This window comes from Labeo rohita, chromosome 25 (genome assembly GCF_022985175.1).
Source record: "Labeo rohita strain BAU-BD-2019 chromosome 25, IGBB_LRoh.1.0, whole genome shotgun sequence".
Taxonomy (NCBI): Eukaryota; Metazoa; Chordata; class Actinopteri; order Cypriniformes; family Cyprinidae; genus Labeo; species Labeo rohita.
Genome location: NC_066893.1, coordinates 7,409,331 through 7,429,070, shown reverse-complemented (window position 1 = coordinate 7,429,070; position 19,740 = coordinate 7,409,331). Strand labels below are relative to the sequence as shown.

At 32.7% G+C, this 19,740-nt stretch overlaps 1 protein-coding gene across 3 annotated transcripts in view; it reads right to left on the bottom strand.

Annotated features, from left to right (window-relative positions):
* Positions 1-18,782, bottom strand: part of stra6 (signaling receptor and transporter of retinol STRA6) — a 36,863-nt gene extending 18,081 nt beyond the window's left edge. Inside the window, exons 1-7 of one of the 3 annotated variants that reach the window (XM_051100380.1) lie at positions 18,634-18,782; positions 11,075-11,163; positions 9,060-9,126; positions 6,335-6,417; positions 6,052-6,185; positions 2,512-2,678; positions 1,812-1,937 (exon numbers count right to left, since the gene is read on the bottom strand). In XM_051100380.1, the coding sequence (XP_050956337.1) occupies positions 1,812-1,937; positions 2,512-2,678; positions 6,052-6,185; positions 6,335-6,417; positions 9,060-9,126; positions 11,075-11,154 (657 nt within the window). In that variant the 5' untranslated portion in view covers positions 11,155-11,163; positions 18,634-18,782. Of the gene's footprint in view, positions 1-1,811; positions 1,938-2,511; positions 2,679-6,051; positions 6,186-6,334; positions 6,418-9,059; positions 9,127-11,074; positions 11,164-17,823; positions 17,929-18,633 lie in introns of those variants that run through there. The other 2 variants (XM_051100382.1, XM_051100381.1) reach the window with 2 other exon arrangements.
* Between the last annotated feature and the right edge of the window lie 958 nt (positions 18,783-19,740).

Below are 19,740 nucleotides of genomic sequence, written 5' to 3'. Positions count from 1 at the left end.
GATGATTAGAGCTCTGGAATGCAGGTGCCGAGTTTACAAACTCCCCTCTTGCATTTCCATGCTGCTAAGACCCTTCATTATGAATTAACACAGCGGTGCTTAACTGGCGGGTCGTGACCCGAAAATGGGTCACAGGTCTGTTGTAACAGGGTCGCATACAGTGCAGCAGAGGAAAACAATGCTAAAGACAAACTGATCAAAGACAAATAAAAGGAAAAATAGTTTAAAAATCTAGCTTAAATGCCAAGCGAACATAATGGTTTAATGTGACTTTCGCTTTTGAATTTGAAGATCACGGTAAATTTTGTCTTCTGGGAAACATGTAAGAATCTTCTATAGTTTCTGAAGGGCAGTACTAAGTGAAAAATATATTATATTTAGGGACAATATGAAAAATGTACACATTTTCATTTTGTTCAAAAGTTTTCACCGCCTGTTCCTAATGCATTGTGTTTCCTTCTAAAGCATCTGTGAGGGTTTGAACGCTCTGTAATAGTTGCATATGAGTCTCTCAGTTGTCCTCAGTGTGAAAAGATGGATCTCAAAATCATACAGTCATTGTTAGAAAGGGTTCAAATACAAAAAATAGCTGAGAAACCAAAGAATTTATGGGACTTGAAGGATTTTTCTTTTGTAAACTATATGTAAACATTTTTTATGTCAACTCTTATTTATCTTATCTTATTTAGGTCAGTACTAAATTAAAAAATAACATGCGTTATGCATGATCCATCTTATTTTGGTAAAATAACATTTTGCAGATTCTGCAAGGTGTATGTAAACTTTTGACTTCAACTGTATGTAATTCTCAGTAGCAATCTACATATTTATTATGATATCAGAATAGATGTATAATATTGTATGACATTTTAGACATATTGCCTTGACAGTATTACATCAAAAGACATTGGTTACAAATATCATTAATCATTAATTCATAATTTTCATTCATTTTGGGGGAAGCTGACATTTTACAACCTGAACTAACCTTTCAAATATTAATAAGTGAAGCAGTCTCTAAGTCATATATAAATTTACATACATAAATACATGGGTCAAAGATAAGATTTTGGTGTTCACATCAAATGAAATTTACAAAAGTGATTTTATATGCATATATTAAATGCAACTAAAGTGTGTACTTTAATGTTTCAAATATGGGTAAAAAAATGTTTCATTGCCATTCAGCATAACTAGATATATTTCTGTAAAAATAAAACATACTTTTATATACATATATATATATATATATATATATATATATTTGTATGTTTGTACATTTATATATACCACAGATATGACCCAAGTTTCTTTTATGCCAAAAATCATTAGTATATTAAGTAAAGATAATGTTCCATGAAGACATTTTGTAAATATTCTACTGTAATTATACCAAAACTTAATTTTTGATTAGTAATATGCATTGCTAAGAACTTCATTTGGACAACTTTAAAGGTAATTTTCTACATATTTAGATTTTTTTGCACCCTCAGATTCCAGATGTATCTTGGACAAATATTGTCCTATCCTAACAAACCATAAATCAACTGAATGCTTATTTATTCAGCTTTCCGATGTATAACTCTCAATTTCAAACAACTGACCCTTATGACTGGTTTTGCGGTCCAGTGTCACAAATGGGTAAAACTTTTTTTTTTATTGTTTTAATGCTTCAAACCCACTATTCATCTTTGAATCTTTGACCCATATAATATATATTTTATTAAGAATTTTATCTAGAACTTTTTTTAATATAGTCTTTTCCTCTTTATTACACTCTCACGACAGTTGTATCACGCTGACAGTCTCACCTCAGAGGCGTTGCTCGTCTCTGTATTCTGTAAGCCCTTGAACAGAAGCAGCGGATACTGGAAACTAAGAAAAGCCAGACAGGCAATCTGAGGAAGGCTGCTGAACAGCGCATAGTACTTATAGATCTGCAGACAAGGAGAAAAACAGACAAATCAATGTCAAATAACATCAAATGCTTGCAGTCGTTTGTCTGGCTATATTACCCACCCATATTCTGTGCAAATCAATCTCAAACCTAACAAGGCTTTCTTTATTGTGCCCTAAAAATAATCAAATGGCTTTCAGCATGAACCCAGTCAGCCAGTTTGAACAGTTTGATTTTTTTGTTTTTGTTTGTACCAGGCAGTGCAGTCAAACTAAACTAGAGTATTTCATTTTATTGTGTATTTTGTGCAACATATTACTTTTCTCTTTAGCTCTGACAGAAACTAAAATGATTAACTGAAGCAAAGCTCCATGGTGAGATCCTAAGAAGCAGAACAAATTGTTTTGAGGTTTGACCATTCATTTAGCAGACGTGAGGACAATGGGAACAAAACAGAGGACTGATGGGATGTGGTTAATGAACTTAAGTTCCAACAGAAGGATCTGAAAAACTTACTCAACAAACAGCAGAGAAGTGAAGTAAAAGCTAAAATAAACTCAGCTTATACTCTACAGATGATGTCTTAGATTCATATATCCACAGTTAAGTAGTACCTGTGGTGTTTTGGGACAGTCCACCTTCTGCCAAACCAGAACTCCAAAGTGTGTCCAGGACAGCAGGCTACCCAAGACGTAACCCACTTTGTTATGCAGCGTACCGCAGGCCAAAAGGGGGTAGTACAACGCGGGGTAGTACAACAGAGCCAGGATCAGCCAGAACTCTAGATATAAAGAACAAATGAATACAGTCCAGTTCAGAGATTGCCTTAGACTTTAACAGTGTCCTAAAAATTGCGTCATTACCTATTATTACCCGTCATCTTAATTTTCACATTTGAATTATAATCCATTTAATTGCTTTTATTTTTGTTCACATTTTCATTTTTAATTATGAACTTCTCATGTTCAACACCACATCCCGCAGTGACAGCGATTTTAGTATATTCTCATTTTTAAGAACCAATTTTGATTCATAAATCCCAATCATCTTTTGGTCTATGCTGTTTTCAATCGATGAATGAACGTTACATAGCGCGCCTCCTGTCCAATAAATCGCAATAGGCTAAGCTTTGTGTTACTTTTGATATGAAACAAAGTCTCAGATTTCAAATTCTATCCATTTCGTTAGGAAATTCAAGCAATAAATACTGTTTTGGTGCTCTTTAGTGCCGTGATAGATCGTTGCAGCTTCTGAGTACTCGCGTGTGTGTAATCAAAGCTAAACGCATAGCAAAACATTCGTGACAGTTTCGTTTTTGTTCTGTATCCCGTGCTCTGCTGCTACACTGGAGCGCACTCGCAACCAACTGGACAGGGGTAGGAATTACACTTACAAGTTAGGATAGATCACCCTCAGCGTAATCTGTCAAAGTGACGGGCGGCCTTGATTTTTCACTTGTACTTGGTCAGTGATTTTTCCGTCACTGTCAATGACGGACAATTTTCGGTTAACGCGACCTCTGAGTCCAGTTAAAGGGGTCCTATTATGCTCTTTTTCAAAGTCTTGATTTTGTTTTGGGGGTGTACTAGAACATGCTCTCACGCTTGGTGGTTCAAAAACGCACTATTTTTCTCATAATTTACATTACATTACAATACCTTTCTCCCGGCCTGGCATAAACAGCTCGATTAGTTCTGGGTTTAATGAAGGCCCGCCTTCCGAAAAAAGGAAATGTGTTATGATTGGTTAGCTATCTCAGTGCGTTGCGATTGGCGAACAGATTAGACTGTGTTTTAGTACTGCTACGCCCCTTGTCAAAGCAGTAAGTGCAAGCTAGATTAATAGTGAATCTTACGTTTTAAATATGGATATTTTTCTTACAAAAATGCATCGATTTGCTACAGGAGACTCCCGGGAACCGTGTGAGGCATTTTTTATTATGGATGGATGCACTAGACTTTGTTAGACTTTGATTGCATTTGTCTGAAAGAAGGAAGTCATATACACCTAGGATGCATGGAGGGTGAGTAAATAATACGCTATGGTAGTGTTGAGTCCCATTCTCAGCCTGCGAGATCACCAATACTTATACCAATACTAATAATATTATTGTGCTAATTTATTTAATTATTTTACATACTTAGTTTCATTGCCCCAAACCAGCTCCAGCATAAGGCTAAAAGCAGCCTAACATTATCAAAGAACTGATCAGCCTAGACTATTCTAGTGCAAGTTCGTGCTATAAGTGAAACTATCTACACTGTATGATGAATAAATCTCTTATCGCACACTGCACACGGCGCGTTACGGCTCCGACACAGCAACCAGAGTAGATCGCGGCTTCGGTATGTGTTTCGACCCCTGTACTGCACATGTCTGTGTGCTGCATCGCTAAAGATAGGCTAATCCCCCACCTCGTCCCTACACCCCCCCAACAGGATTTAATCGGGATTTAATTTAATTTAATTTAGTCGGGATTTAATTTAATAATAGTCTAATGGACTGCGTTGTGACATCATTGCATGCAGAAAACAAACGTTGTAGTCCAAAGGAGCCATTCGTTGTAGTTTTTGAAAAGGTTTTTTAAAAACGAAATATCTCCGTTTTGGAGTGGACTTCAAAATTGCGTTGTTTTACCTTTTTTGTTAAGGGTGTTTGATCTTCTTTGCATGTTCACTTTGCAAAGACTGGGTCGGTACTTCTGCAGCGATGTAGGATGATTTTGAAATGATTTTTGAAGTTTGAGGGAGAAAATACGATTGGAGCTTTTTGACATACCCTAACTGTCTTGAACCAGAATACACAGAGTTCAGGGAGAGCAAGACAAGCGTTTGAGATATTTAAATAGTATTTTTTTTAATGAAAATAACTGATCGTTACGCTAGATAAGACTCTTCTTCCTCGGCTGGGATCATTTACAACTGCATTTGCGATTGTTTGAAGCTGCATTTAAACTGTATTTTGGAAGTTCATACTCGGGGCACCATATCAGTCCATTATATGGAGAAAAATCCTGAAATGTTTTCCTCAAAAAACACAATTTCTTTACGACTGAAGAAAGAAAGACATGAACATCTTGGATGACAAGGGGGTGAGTACATTATATGTAAATTTTTGTTCTGGAAGTGGACTTCTCCTTTAAAAATTATGGTGGTTTTTGGCAATTGTTTGAGCCTGACAGTCTCAAAAAATTATCTGTCTCTTTTTTAACTGTTTGACATTAATGCTGCTTTTTTTTTTTAGCCTGACACTCCAAGTCTCCTTTCGCTTTCATAGTTCTTTAGCATTTCTTCTTTTATGTTCAAACACAAGATAAATTTAATTTTAGGTGCACTTTTTCTGTTATTTTTCCAATTGCAGATATGCAGGATTGTCCCTGAAATGTATTGTAAGTTACTTTCAGTAAAATGCTTTCTAGTTGACCATATGATTTTTAAACTGTGGAAAGAACAAAAAATGTCATATGATCCAGAATGAGAAGGGTAACAATAGTGGCTCACCAACACTAACTCACTTATTAACACACCAAACAGTTACATAATGCAAACACAGCCTTTCCTAAGACCCTGTTTGCTTAAGAAAAAAGCATGCATGCAATAATCCAATTACAAAGCCCAGCTAAGAAGGACCAGCAGTTCAGAGAGAGAAAAAAAGGATCAGTCAGGGTGCTACTTTTCATCCACTTGTGTGAACTGAGTCTAGCCTGGATAGATGCCATCTTGTGAATAGAGAGAGCGTTCATTTGATAGCACCGGTGAAGGGTGAACCACTGTATCCCTCCAAACCGGTGAATTTCCCAAACTCTTTGGTGGCCTGAAATCTCTACAGTCTCTATTAAAATCTATTTTAACAATGTCCTTACTACCTTTCTGGGCCTTGAACATTAGTTGCATTGCTGTCTATGCAGGGTCAGAAAGCTCTCAAATTTCATCAAAAATATCTTGTTTTGTGTTTTGAAGATGAACGAAAGTCTTACGAGTTTAAAACGACATGAGGGTGAATAATTAACAACAGAATTTTCATTTTTGGTTGAACTGTCCCTTTAAGTGCACAATGGTGGTGACTGATAGTTCGTTCCTTGCGGGAATCGAACCAACAACCTTCTGTTTGCTAGTCCTGAGTCTTAACCAAATATAGAAATATAGTCACCGTACCTTTGTTCACGACGTCTTTAGTGAAAGGAAGTGGATGGTGACTGAGGACCATTCCAACCAGCTTGCAGAAGAGAACGCCGTACACCGCTACGGCAAGACCCTTGTGTTGTGTGTGGTCTAAAAAGTTTACTGGGCTAAAGAAAGGAATAGAAAAAATAATCATAAATACTTAGAAAGTGAGTGGTTTAGCTCATGTAAAACTAACTTGAGCTGCTACGTGGTATCTAAATTGGTCTGAAATTGAGATTCTGGGTTGTTGTTTATTGGCAGATGTCAAACTGACCTGAGTAAACCTGTAAGTCCTCTCTGATTGTCACCCAGCTTCTGTCGTCTGGCCAGGATGGCGAGAATCAGCATGACCACCAGCTTTGGACATAAAGAGAGGACAATTTGTCAGACTTAGAACCTCTAAAGGCCCACCGGAGGCTGGTGCAGCTGGGATTTTGACCCTTTATTAACCCCTTCTGCTTCACAGCTTCTCGGTTCAAATGAAACCACAGACCCCTATGAAACAAGGGCAGAACCCATCTCCAAAGACGCTGGCTGTGTTTCTGGTATTAGTAAGTGCGCTACCAGAGAGCACAGGCCTGGGATCAGTGACCTGTAGTGACCTCTAACACTTTTAGGAAATGTCATGACCAAAGGTGACATCTGGGTCCACATGGGTCCATCATAGTCAATTAGCATGTGGCTTTATGAGGAAATATCAAAGAAAGGAAAGGGCCAGGAACTCAGTGGGAGTTACAAGATGAGTGATGACAAATGGTATGAGTGAAATGTTTTTCTAATTTTATACAAAATTGTCAGTGAATGTCAGAACCGTGATATCTGGTGGAAACACTATGGTATTTTGCAGTGGTCAGTGTAGAGATTAGCATGGGTATTAAAGTTAATTAAAACTAAAATCATAAAAAAACAAATAAATCAAATCAAAATAATCTTTAACAGAAATAAAATATTAAACAAATGATTTTATTTCAGCTCGTTGCCAAGACAATTAAAACTTACATAAAAATTCATTTAAAAAATATACAGACATATAAAAAGAAACCTAATAAAACTATGAAATATTAAAACTGACTAAAATTACAATGGAAACAGAAAATACAAAAATAAAAACATATTCAAAATATTAATAAAAACTATAATAGTACATCAGTGATATTAAAAGAACACTGAATGAATGAATGAATGAATGAAGGAATACTACAGTAACACTGTAGATATTGCTACGGGATTTTTCCACGTCTTAAAATGAATATTACAAAAATAAAGATAATAATATTATTAATAATAAATATAAATATATATAAATATAAATAAATAAAATTAATGAATGAACGAATAGATACATAAATGAATAAATAAATAAATAAATAAATAAATTAATTAAATAAATAAATAATACTAAAAAGTAACACTAGAGACTGGGATTTTTAGACATTGGTATGGGATTTTTCCACGTCTTAAAATAATAAATAAGAATAAATAAATAAATACATGCTAAAATTATACTGAAGTAATACTGAAGACTGGGATTTTTAGATAATGATATGGGATTATACCACTACTTAAAATAAAATAAAATAAAATAAAATAAAATAAAATAAAATAAAATAAAATAAAATAAAATAAAATAAATAAATGAATGAATGAATGAATAAATAAATAAATAATACTAAAAAGTAACACTAGAGAATGGGATTTTTAGATATTGCTATGATATTTAGATATTGCTATTTTTCCACGTCTTAAAATAATAAATAAGAATAAATAAATACATGCTAAAATTATACTAAATTAATGCTGAAGACTGGGATTTTTAGATATTGATATGGGATGTCTTAAAAAAACAAACAAACAAATAAATAAATAAATAATACTAAAGTAACACTCAAGACTGGGATATTGCTATGGGATTTTTCCGCATGTCTTAAAATAAAAATTAAGATAATAATAATAATAATAATAATAGTATTATTTTAATGATCCATAATAACTTCAAAATTCAAAACAGTCTGAAAACATAAACAGTTTATTTTCCATTGACATTGCTATTTCTAGATATCTGGGTTTTGACACAAAGGTGTTTCTTATAATATCCAAATATTATATGCACTGTAAAAAACAATTGGTTGAGTCAACTTAAAATAATCTGTAACCTGGCTGCCTTAAAATTTTAAGTTCAGTCAACTCAAAAAAAGTTTATTCAACTTGAAATGTTAAATTATACTAAGTGACAACTTAGATATTTGAGTTGAATCAACTTAAAATTTTAAGGCAGCTGGGTTACTTACCCATCTGTTAAGTTTAGCAAACACAAATATCTAAGTTGTTACTTAGTACAACTTAACATTTCAAGTTGAATAAACTTATTTTAGTTGACTGAACTTAAAATTTTAAGGCAGCAGGGTAACAAATTAGTTTAGGTTGACTCAACAAATTGTGTTTTTTGTTTTTTACAGTGCATTGGTCAGAACAGTTAAGCACACTGTAAAAAATAAAAAACACAATTTGTTGAGTCAGCTTAAAATAATTTGTTACCCTGCTGCCTTAAAATTTTAAGTTCAGTCAACTAAAATAAGTTTATTCAACTTGAAATGTTAAGTTGTACTAAGTAACAACTTAGATATTTATGTCGGTTAAACTTAAAAGCTGGGTAAGTAACCCAGCTGCCTTAAAATTTTAAGTTGAAACAACTCACATATCTAAGTTGCCACTTAATATAACTTAACATTTCAAGTTGAACAAACTTTGACTGAAAAAAGTTTGACTGAAAAAAGTTGACTGAACTTAAAATTTTAAGTCAGCTGGGTAACAAATTATTTTAAGTTGACTCATCAAATTGTTTTTACAGTGTACTAGTACTTTAGCATAGTACTGACCGATTGCAATACTCCAAGGACTCCAACATGCTGAATTATGAACAAACCAAGAAAGTATAGAAGATAAAGACAGAAAAGAGTAAATTGAAAGAAACCAGTATGTATCATTGGAAGGGAACTCACAGATATTGCAGCAATGCATATGTGGAAGAGGCATTCATCAGCTGTGGGGTCACATGGTGGGATAACTCTGAAAATTTCACAAACACAGAGTATTTATGATAAGCTGCTGAGATCCAGGCCGATTACTCAGCCTGCACACGCTCCCTTCCTCCCCTCCGTTCCCAAGCAATAGAGCATTACTAACAAGAGCACTTCTACTGAACCTTTTCAAGTGCAGATTATTCATTTAAAGCGATTGTTGGAGGTAATGTGACTGACGTGAAACGCCAGCACACGACCCCGCTTACACTTCTGAGTAAACTGAAATGCTGCGATGGATTTAGGGCTACTAAAGTCCATGATAAAAGAAACTCTGAGATGAATGAAAAGATCCTGATTGTGTTTAGTTTGAGGAAGTCTTGGACGAGGCTAACATGTGACGCATTGAAGTAACCCTAGATTCACAGTTTGGTGTCTTGTTACCTAAAATCCAGCCGAAAAGTCTCTTGCATATGTGAAAAGAATCAAAGATGAGATCAAAGTCAGAAAATCTCAGCATGAATCACAGTGATGGATGTGCATATCACGTTCAGCAGAAATATAATCAGATGTGTTTGCACACCTGTAGACTTGGAACCATATAAATGTTCTAGGTGGTGCATTATGGGATAGCAACAGACTATATGATGAGCAGCAATAAAGATAATATCTAATGAATATCTGATGACCTTAACTATATTATCTAGCTGAAATCACAGAAGTTAATGACTAAACCCAGAGAACCTATAAATGCATTTATTTATCATGTAATTAAAAAAAATAAACTAAATTCTAATAATACAAATACATAATTTTATATATTAAAATACTATATTTTATATATGTGTGTGTGTGTGTGTCTAAATATATACACACACTTTTTATGTATTTTTTTCATTCATTTTTTTTTCATTTACAATGAATCCCAAGAGTTTTGATTTTTAAGTTATAAAATGTATTAATTTTGTACATTTTTTGAATTACAATAAATTCCAACAGTTTTCATTTAATTTTAAAAATGTTTTTATATATTTATATATTTTTCAATGTTAAATATAGATTTAAAAAAAATAATAAACAAATGAATAAATAAAGAATAAATGTAAATTCATATTTTAAATATAAAAATAAATTTAATATGTAAAATAAAATAAAATGTATCCTGGTGTTATTACACAAGATTGTAAGTGTAAACATTTAAACACATAAACTATAAAATTACTCAATTTATATATGTAGTTTGTCAAGTTATAAAATATATTATAAAATGTATTAATTTTATAATTATATAATACACACACACACACACACACACACATATATATATATATATATATATATATATATATATATATTTTATATTATATATTAAAATATTATATATATATATATATATATATATATATATGTAAACAAATACATAAATACACATTTTAAACATACATAAAAATAAATGTAATATGTATATAAAATAAAAATAAATATGTACGTTTGTGTTATTATACAAGATTGTAAGTGTAGCTAGTGCAGATATATGGTGTTATAGTGTAATTTATGAATTAACATTCAAAATATATATAAACATTTATATTGATTTTAATATTAATTTTCTATAGTTTGTCATGTTATAATATTTATTTTACATTTAACATGTTTAATTATCATGATACAAAATATACTACAAATCTAAGCAATTTTTTTTACTATTTTTGTTTTACTTACAATGTTTCGATTGAATTTGATAACTAATATAATTAATGTTTAGCTACTTAATATTAATATAAAAATTCAGATACTTATAAATTAAAGTACATATTTGCAATATATATAAACATTTATACTATTTTTAATATTTGTTTATTGTTCGCCATGTTACAGAGGTGATACATTTTACATGTTCAATTATGAGTGATTTTTTTTTTTCAAACAAAGTTTTGATTACATTTTAAAATTTACCACAAAGAAACATTCATAAAACACAAACTGAGAGTACTTACTCGACAGGAGCTTTGGTTGGCACTGCATTTTCATACCAGTCTGAGTAGTCGTAGTCGTCTTTTACCGTTTCAGCACTCATGGTGCCAACCTACAGATGAAACACAAGTTTCAATGAACTCCAACAACTTCGAGAGCAGCCGAAATCAGTCCTGTTTGTTTTTTCTCCCTAAAGTCTTTTTCTCTCCTCCTTTCTCGCCCCCTTGTACAGATGCCCTGTTACCACTTCGCCTGAGAGCTGTGAGGAGCAACGTGACGGGTCCCTTTCTGTAGCATGCCAACCTAAAACGTCTTTACTTCAGCTTGGATCTCCTTTTCAGATGGGGGATTACCACCTCTCTGGAAACCAGGAGAGAGAGAAAAGCAATGGAGAGAGAGAAAAGAAGGGGGTGTGAAAGCAATCCAAGGAGAAGTTTTCCAGATAGGGCCGGCCGATCTCTCCTGCCACCTGTAGTTCAGAAAGATTAGGTGGACTCCAAGGCCAGTCCTGTGGCTGGGATTGCGAGTCTGAATGAAAGCCGGACTTATAAAACTGAGTCAAACAGGCTGGAACTGTGTGGGGGCCGAACGCTGACATATTCCACTGTGATAACAGGGAAATTCATGTGTGTGAGTGCCGTTCGGTTATCAGGTGGAGATTCCCAATGGTGACTCAAGGTGTGAGGTATAAGGAAGTCATTTCCATGAACCACACACACGTATTGACACACACATGATGAATCAAGCCAGACGCACTACAGGTTACACTTTCTACAGTGTTTTTTTATTTTGTTACGACTGCAGAATTTTATCTTCAAAAGATAAAATGATTAAGATAAAGTTTTCAACCTGATAGTCTAACACTATCTCAGATATTTTGAACCTAAACAGAGTTTTTAAAATGCATAAACCCACTAATAAGATCGATGTTGTTTGGAACCACATTTATGAAATTAAACAAGCAGAACAGCCTTGCAACACACTTAAAATCACTCTAAACAACTGGTAACTTGCCAAGGTGTTCATACAAACACACAGCTTTTCACTTTACAAGTTGTTAATTGATGGACTTGAGTGGTGTGGATTACTTGCGGATTATTGTGAGGTTTTTATCAGCTGTTTGGACTGACGGCACCCATTCACTAGAGAGGACCCATTGGTAAGCAAGTGATTTTATGTGTATGTGTATATTAAGTAATTTTTCTGAAATGTAATCTAGACTCTGTTTTAATGGTTAAATTAATTTTTATTTATTGGAAAGCATGCTGAATTATTTGAAATCATGAAACTTACTATATTAAACAACAATTTAGCAAAAGTTTAACATTTTTAAGACTATATGACATTTTATTTTTTCTTAAATTCTGTAAGCTTAAACATTTAAATATATAATAAACTTTAAATTATAAAAACGAAACGTTACATTTATAGAATAAATAATGATAAATGTGTGTGTGTGTGTGTGTGTGTGTGTGTGTAGCTGTTATAAATTAACTTAAAAAATTGTATATATATATATATATATATATATATATATATATATATATATATATTATTACATACTGTTTCTAATATTTGTTATTTATGGTTTGTCATGTTATAGAATTTATACATTGTACACGTTAAATTATTATGATGCAAAATATATTACTAATCTAAGTAATTTTTTATTCATTTTTATAATTACAATGAATCACAACAAGAATTATATAAAATTTTAACATTTTATATAATTAATAAATAAAAATACACATTTTAAATACATAAAATACTTAAAATAAATATTTGTTTGTGTTTATTTTTATGTGTTAATGATGGTACGCTTACATGTTTAAATATATAAACTAAAAAGAGCAGTCAATTATAAAAACAAATTTTATAATTAACTATATATACACACACACACACACACACACATATATGTAAGAACTGCGAGAAAAATCTGACAATAAACTCGCAATTGTGAGAAATAAACTTGCAATTGCTCCAAAAAAGTCAAAATTGCGAGATAAAAAGTCATAATTGTCCAGAAAAAAGCCAGAAATTGTGAGACAAAATATATATCATAATTTATACTATATATATATAGTTAATGTGTAGCTATTTATAAATTAACATACATATTTATATGTAAATATATATAAACTTATACTGATTTTTATTGTATACATTTATACTGTTTCTAATATTTTTATTTATTTTTTGAAATGCTTTATATTTTTATGTAATAATTTAGTTTTTTTTCACAAAGTCAGTTTTACTTTTACCAAATTCAGTTTTTTATTCATTTTCTAGATTCAATTTTAATGGTTTCATTAAATATTAAAAATCAAAATCATCTCTAATTAATTGATTTTATTAAAACAAACAAACAAACAAAAAACATTATTATTTTATTTAATTATTTTTTTCCAGATATATTTAAATTTTTCTGCTAATTAAATTCTGGCAAATATTCTTTTAAAAATAATGATTTAATAATAATTTCAGTAGTAGCAGTAGTACTATAATTACATTAAGTAACATTTCTGTCAACATTTCTTCAAGTTAAACCAAGCTTTTATTTTGACAGGTTGCTGTGAAGACCTGTGAGTTTCTGTTCGTATTTGATACGACAATAGTTTTTCTCAAAAGAAACGGTCAGATGCTCATAATGTGCCTCTCAGAGGAGTTCTAGAAATTATGTCTGTGTTCATGTACTCATATATTGAGACAGAAGAGGCTGAAAACACTGTAAGTGTCATGCACGCTTCATTATGTGTGTAATAAACAACCATTTATTCACACAGAGACACACAGAACATGCAGGATTCATATTTAAATGTTATTTTTGCATCTTAATATTCACAGACACTAGTCCATATTGCGTTCTAAGTGAACATACTTTTGATGTATCCATAAAAAATGTGGCAAATTCCATGACATTCTGCATTATACAGTAAATTCCATTTTTATGTCTGGATTCTGCAATTCCATCTATGTAATGTAAATTTATCCAAATCTGTTCCTATTTACAAATAAACTCACCTACATCTTGGATGGCCTGAAGGCATATCATTTTTCTACTGAACTGTTCCTTTAAGATGTATTGCCACACCCCTTGCTACACCCACCCACTGACCACACCCCCTTCATAAGTTTGCGTAAACCTGGAGGTTTTTGCAACCTTCAGCTTCATTGTTGCCCTCATTATGAAGGGATTACATCCAAAGATGGTTAAGAAAAGTTACAAAAATCCATTCATAACAATGCCTTGGGAAACTTGGGAAAAAGCAAAAAAAAAAAAAAATCCGGAGACAAAGCAAAGCAGGATTTACAACTAAAGGCCACAGAACAAAGAATGCTTTGAAGAGCTCTGATTACATCATGGAAATGTGCCTGAAAGTTTGCTTATATCTGGTTTGTAGAAGGTCAACGGTTAGTTCCATCAAACACCTTTGTGTGGAAGCCTCTGACGCATCTAATTTCCAAATAACTTTGACAATGAATTATGAAACATACCAGGATCTACCCAGGCTTTGACTATCCTATCTTTCCTCTCCAATTTCAAACCAAAAACAGATACAGCGCACCATTCACCTCAGACATGAAACCATCCTACCGCTCTATTTATTTTCATGATGAGTCAGGCTGACACATGCAGAAGCTTGATCTGTGTAATATCCCTCCTACAGCTACATTCACACATTTTAACACACTGGACTGAGCTTTCATAACAAAGACCCCAACAGAAGTACACTGCGAATCCACCATTGTGGGTGGCCTTTGAAACCATGTAGATTCATTCTGGCAGGTTAAACCTAAATGGGATCCTGTCAGCGTCCACAGGAGCTTTCGACAAGGATGAAACTGATTAAGGAGGCAACACCATTAAGCACACAGCCCAAGATGGATGCTGCCTGTAATGACTTCATATGAGCCACCATCACTCAAGGGCTCTGGGGATGACCTCCAGTCACCATTTACCGAGAAAACATCTCCATGGTGCCGTGCCATTGACAGTAAGGCTTTTAGTGGAGGATAAAGAAGGTCAGGTGACAACAGAGACTGCCATTGCATTAGCTGACAGTGAATTTCTAAGTATACATGGAGAAGAGACGCAGTTGGAGTTCATGAAGATAAAGTATGTGAAATATGAATGATGAAAACTGAAAATGGCACATCTAAACGCAATCATTACTCCCATATTCCACGCTGATAGGACATGCAATACAATAATAAAAACAACAAAAACATGGTGAATGCATTCATTTTCTAAAGAACATAGGTCACTTTTTTAGAAAAATTAGTAGTTAAATAAGTATGCGATTTCAGACGCAGCCAGCCAGCATTGATATTCGTTAAAATGTATTAAATTAATATAGACACTTGGTTTTCATTTACAATAAAGCTGGCTAAATTGCATGTACAAAAAAGTATTGTACAATTATGATAAAATATGTAACAACGCTTACAGCATTTTTATAAATTGAGCAAAAACACACCTGATGCACATTGTTATTGGTCATTTTGTAGATATAGTTAAAAAATCGTTCTTGTTTTTCTTGCACTGATCAAAGTGATTTTATAAAGGCCTTCTGAAGTGAACTAATGCATTTGTGTAAGAAAAATATCCATGTTTAAAACTTAATAAACCGTAATCTATAGCTTCCGCTAACTGTCGTTTTAAATATTGATATTTTTCTTACACAAATGCATTAATTTGTTTCAGAAGGCCTTTATTAACCCCCTGGAGCTGTGTGGAGTACTTTTTATGATGGATGTGTGCACTTTATTGGACTTTCAAATCTCAACAGCCATTCACTGCTATTATAAAGCTTGGAAGAGCCAGGACATTTTTTTTTATATAACTCGGAATATATCTATTTGTCGGAAAGAAGAAAGTCATATACACTTAGGTGAGTTAATCATGGGGTAATTTTCATTTTTGGCTGACCTGTTCCTTTAAAGCTAAATATTATATGGGTCATTTTACAGAACTGGTGCAAACTGCTGTCCCACAACCAAAAAAAAACACATTTAAAAAACATTTGATGCATCTGAATCTTAGATGTTTACTAAGATCTTTTTATTATCTATTGAAACCCAAAATAATATTTAAAATATCAGTAAGCTTAATATATATAAAATCAACATTTAATGGGTACTCGCAATTGGGAGGTGGCTTTCCCAAACCCTAACCCCTAAATTTCAACTTATAAAAAATTATATTTATATAATTTTTGCATTTTATTCCATTGTTGTTTTTAAAAATGTATTTTGAAGTAATAAATAAATAAAAATAAAATAAAATAAAATACAATCTGTGTGTAACTTTAAAGACAGTCACTACCAAACACCATTTTTCTATTTAAACACACTTTTTTGGGAGTTATTTCATAATATTTAGTTTTTATATGTTTACAACTGTTCATAACTGTGCTAGCTAACCATGTGCTCATTAGCATCTTTGAGCTAGGCTCAAAAGTAGCTAAAATTGAAACAGTCACGTCTGAAACGTGTCATCATAATTGGGAAAAATAAACAAAATTTTAGTACAGTTATGCCTTTTTTATTATTTTAGTATGTTTTAGTATGTGGGTACCAAGACATTAGTTACTACTGAAAATTTGCAGTCACGACCAAACATGGGATGTTTTGGCAAAAATAAAGAATACTGAATTATCAGCTATGATTTTATGATAGTGTTTGGTTTAATGTATATTCAGACTAATGAATCATTGACTTTGAAATCAATATGATCAACTCTATGCCTTTTACAAAGAAAAATTTGATTCAAAATACAAAAATCTCATAAATCACACTTGAGATATTGTTAAAATTGTCATTGTTATTGATTTACCTCTGAGAACATTTTTAAAAAATACAAAAATGTATTTATAAAAATACAAAAATATATTTACAAAGGTGTAAGCAAAATCAATTTAACCATTCTTATTAAATTAATGTATTACTGTGTTTTGGTAGTGACAAATTTGGGGACAAATATCCCCAAAATTTCTGAAAATACAATGAGAATTAACTGCACAGTTACTAGAATTGTGTACCTTGGATATTATATTGTTTTCATAAATTTGTGGAAAACGGCTTTGAACCAGTTTTGTAGAATGGCCCACATAGCAAATCTCAGCAAATTGTGACTTAACTATATGTGTCAAAGCACATTACAGTTAAATTTGTGACTCATTCTGAACAAAATATGTGTGATATAGCCTAAACTAAAAACTAAAATATATCTACTTTTATTACGGTTTTTTGTTTCGTGTCAAAACGCAATTTTCAATGCTAAACTAGTTGGCGCCATTGCGCCAGGGCGTTGCTAAGGCTTTCTGAGAGACTTTTATCATGTTGCTAAGGTGTACTGGCCTGAGCGCCCAAAAAAATCGTCCACCCCATCAGGTCTGGAGATTTCCTCACCATTTTCTCGACGAAAATCGTAAGTGTGGTCGCTTTTAGCGAAGTACCAGTTCTCAATCGTCATGTTTATATCACAGTGAGTGAGTTTAGCCGTGTATAAGCTTTAAGAGGTTTGTTCAGAGTGTGTGAACTAGTCAAGCGCCACTAACTAGTTCTTCCTGAGACGCTTGCAAGGTGCAAGTGGTTTATTACACTCATAAATGATGTTAATTTGCTCTGGTGTATTAATAGCAAGTGTTTGAGGATGTAAACATTGATATTGTGTTGGTTAGCTATGTTAAATAGCATCACTGGATTTTTATGAATGAAGTGTTTTAACTAAATTGTGTAAACGCAAATTATTTTGACAACTCACCGTTTTCTGACTTACGATAAAAACGCTGGCATGACTTACGCACACACCTGACCTTCAGGAATAATTATAGATGATTGTGTGAACTGATCCATCACACTGTGCATTTTTAGTCATGACTCTAGTCCAATTATACACAAGACAATCGATAATTTAATCATGCAACTGGTTTATTGACGTTTATGATGTATAAGGACATGCTTGTCTGTTAAATATGTGCATATTTGCATTGCATTACTTTTTTTTCAATATCCTGTTCCATTTACTTGTTTTCTGTAATTTATTTATTATTTATTTTTTATATTTCCCAGTAGTTTCCAAAAGTAGTTTGTTTTAGCATTGTGCTAATAAAAAATACAATTACGTCACAAAAAATGGAAACAATTGAATCGTATGTGACCCTGGACCACAAAACCAGTCATAAGGGTCCATTGAGCTTTATACATTATATGAAAGCTGAATAAATTAGCTTTCCATTGATGTATGGTTTGTTAGGATAGGACAATATTTGGCCGAGATATGACTATTTGAACATATGGAATCTGAGGGTGCAAAAAAATCTAAATATTGAGAAAATCACCTTTAAAGTTGTCCAAATGAAGCTCTTACTAATGCATATTACTAATCAAAAATTAAGTTTTGATATATTTGCAGTAGGAATTTTACAAAATATCTTCATGGAACATGATCTTTACTTAATTTTCTAATGATTTTTGGCATAAAAGAAAAATCAATAATTTTGACCCATATAATGTAAAGCGACTTAAGACTGGTTTTGTGGTCCAGGGTCACATATTATGAATGACTCCTTACCTTGATTCCAAGAGATCCCAAAGTTCGGTCCCACCTTGAGACACTTTGCAGTGTGCAAATTCCTCTATAGTCAGTATGTTTCTTCAGCAAAGTTGATTTTAGGTATTGCACACTTGGGTTTCCTACTTCACAGCTTTGCACTAACCATATGTTCAGTGTTTTGAATGAGGTTATGAACGCTGCATGCTGCCTCTGCAGACTTTGACCCTTTTTTGCAGTGGCCACAATATCTTGGTAACGAACTTCGGAAGAAAAAAGACACAAGGAAAGTGCTGTTGTAAGATAGGACAGCTCCTGGCTGAAGTTCAAAGCAGTGGCCTTTGATCACTGATACGAGACATCAAGGGAAATTGATACATGTTTTGCTGTGCATTCACATAGTAAAGGAGCAAAGTGTTCTGTAATGGAATGCAAACAATACAAATACTTTTGTATTTTATTGCTGAACACACCAATGCACATATGCATTGTATGCATATCACAGAAACATGTGGGATGATGCTTTATAATGCCTTTAATTGTTTGTGGGAACCAGTAACCTTCAGACTGCAGCTATAGCAACAAAAATGTATATATGCGCTATATGTTCCATATGCAGTAAAAACCAGCTGCAATGCTATAATTGAATTCTAATTAACAGATGTTTTCTCACCACATTTGTTTTTGTTTTTCTTCTCTCATTATGCAGTGAGAATGGATCATGATTGAAGACAAGGAGGATGGTTGTCTACTAGAAGGTTCTGCTTCCCGGGTCCACCTGAGACTTGAAGATAGAGATGTTTTGGAGGGAAATTAAGTCTGTTCTGATACCATCACACAGGCCAGTTTGGATGAGGGTTATTATTTCATACACAACATGTTTGTCTTCTCTTTACTCAGTAGTAGGCCAGCGTTTTAGAGCCCCAATTGTCTTGATGATAACATGATGATAACATTTATGGGTCAATGACATTATGCTGTTTTTTGGCCTGTTTATTAATTTGTTTTCAAATACATTAACAATTACATTTGTACATAGAATTAATTACATGCACAATTTATATGTTTTTAATTTCTGAATTAAAATTAATTTTAGTATATATACACTACCAGTCAAAAGTTTTTGAA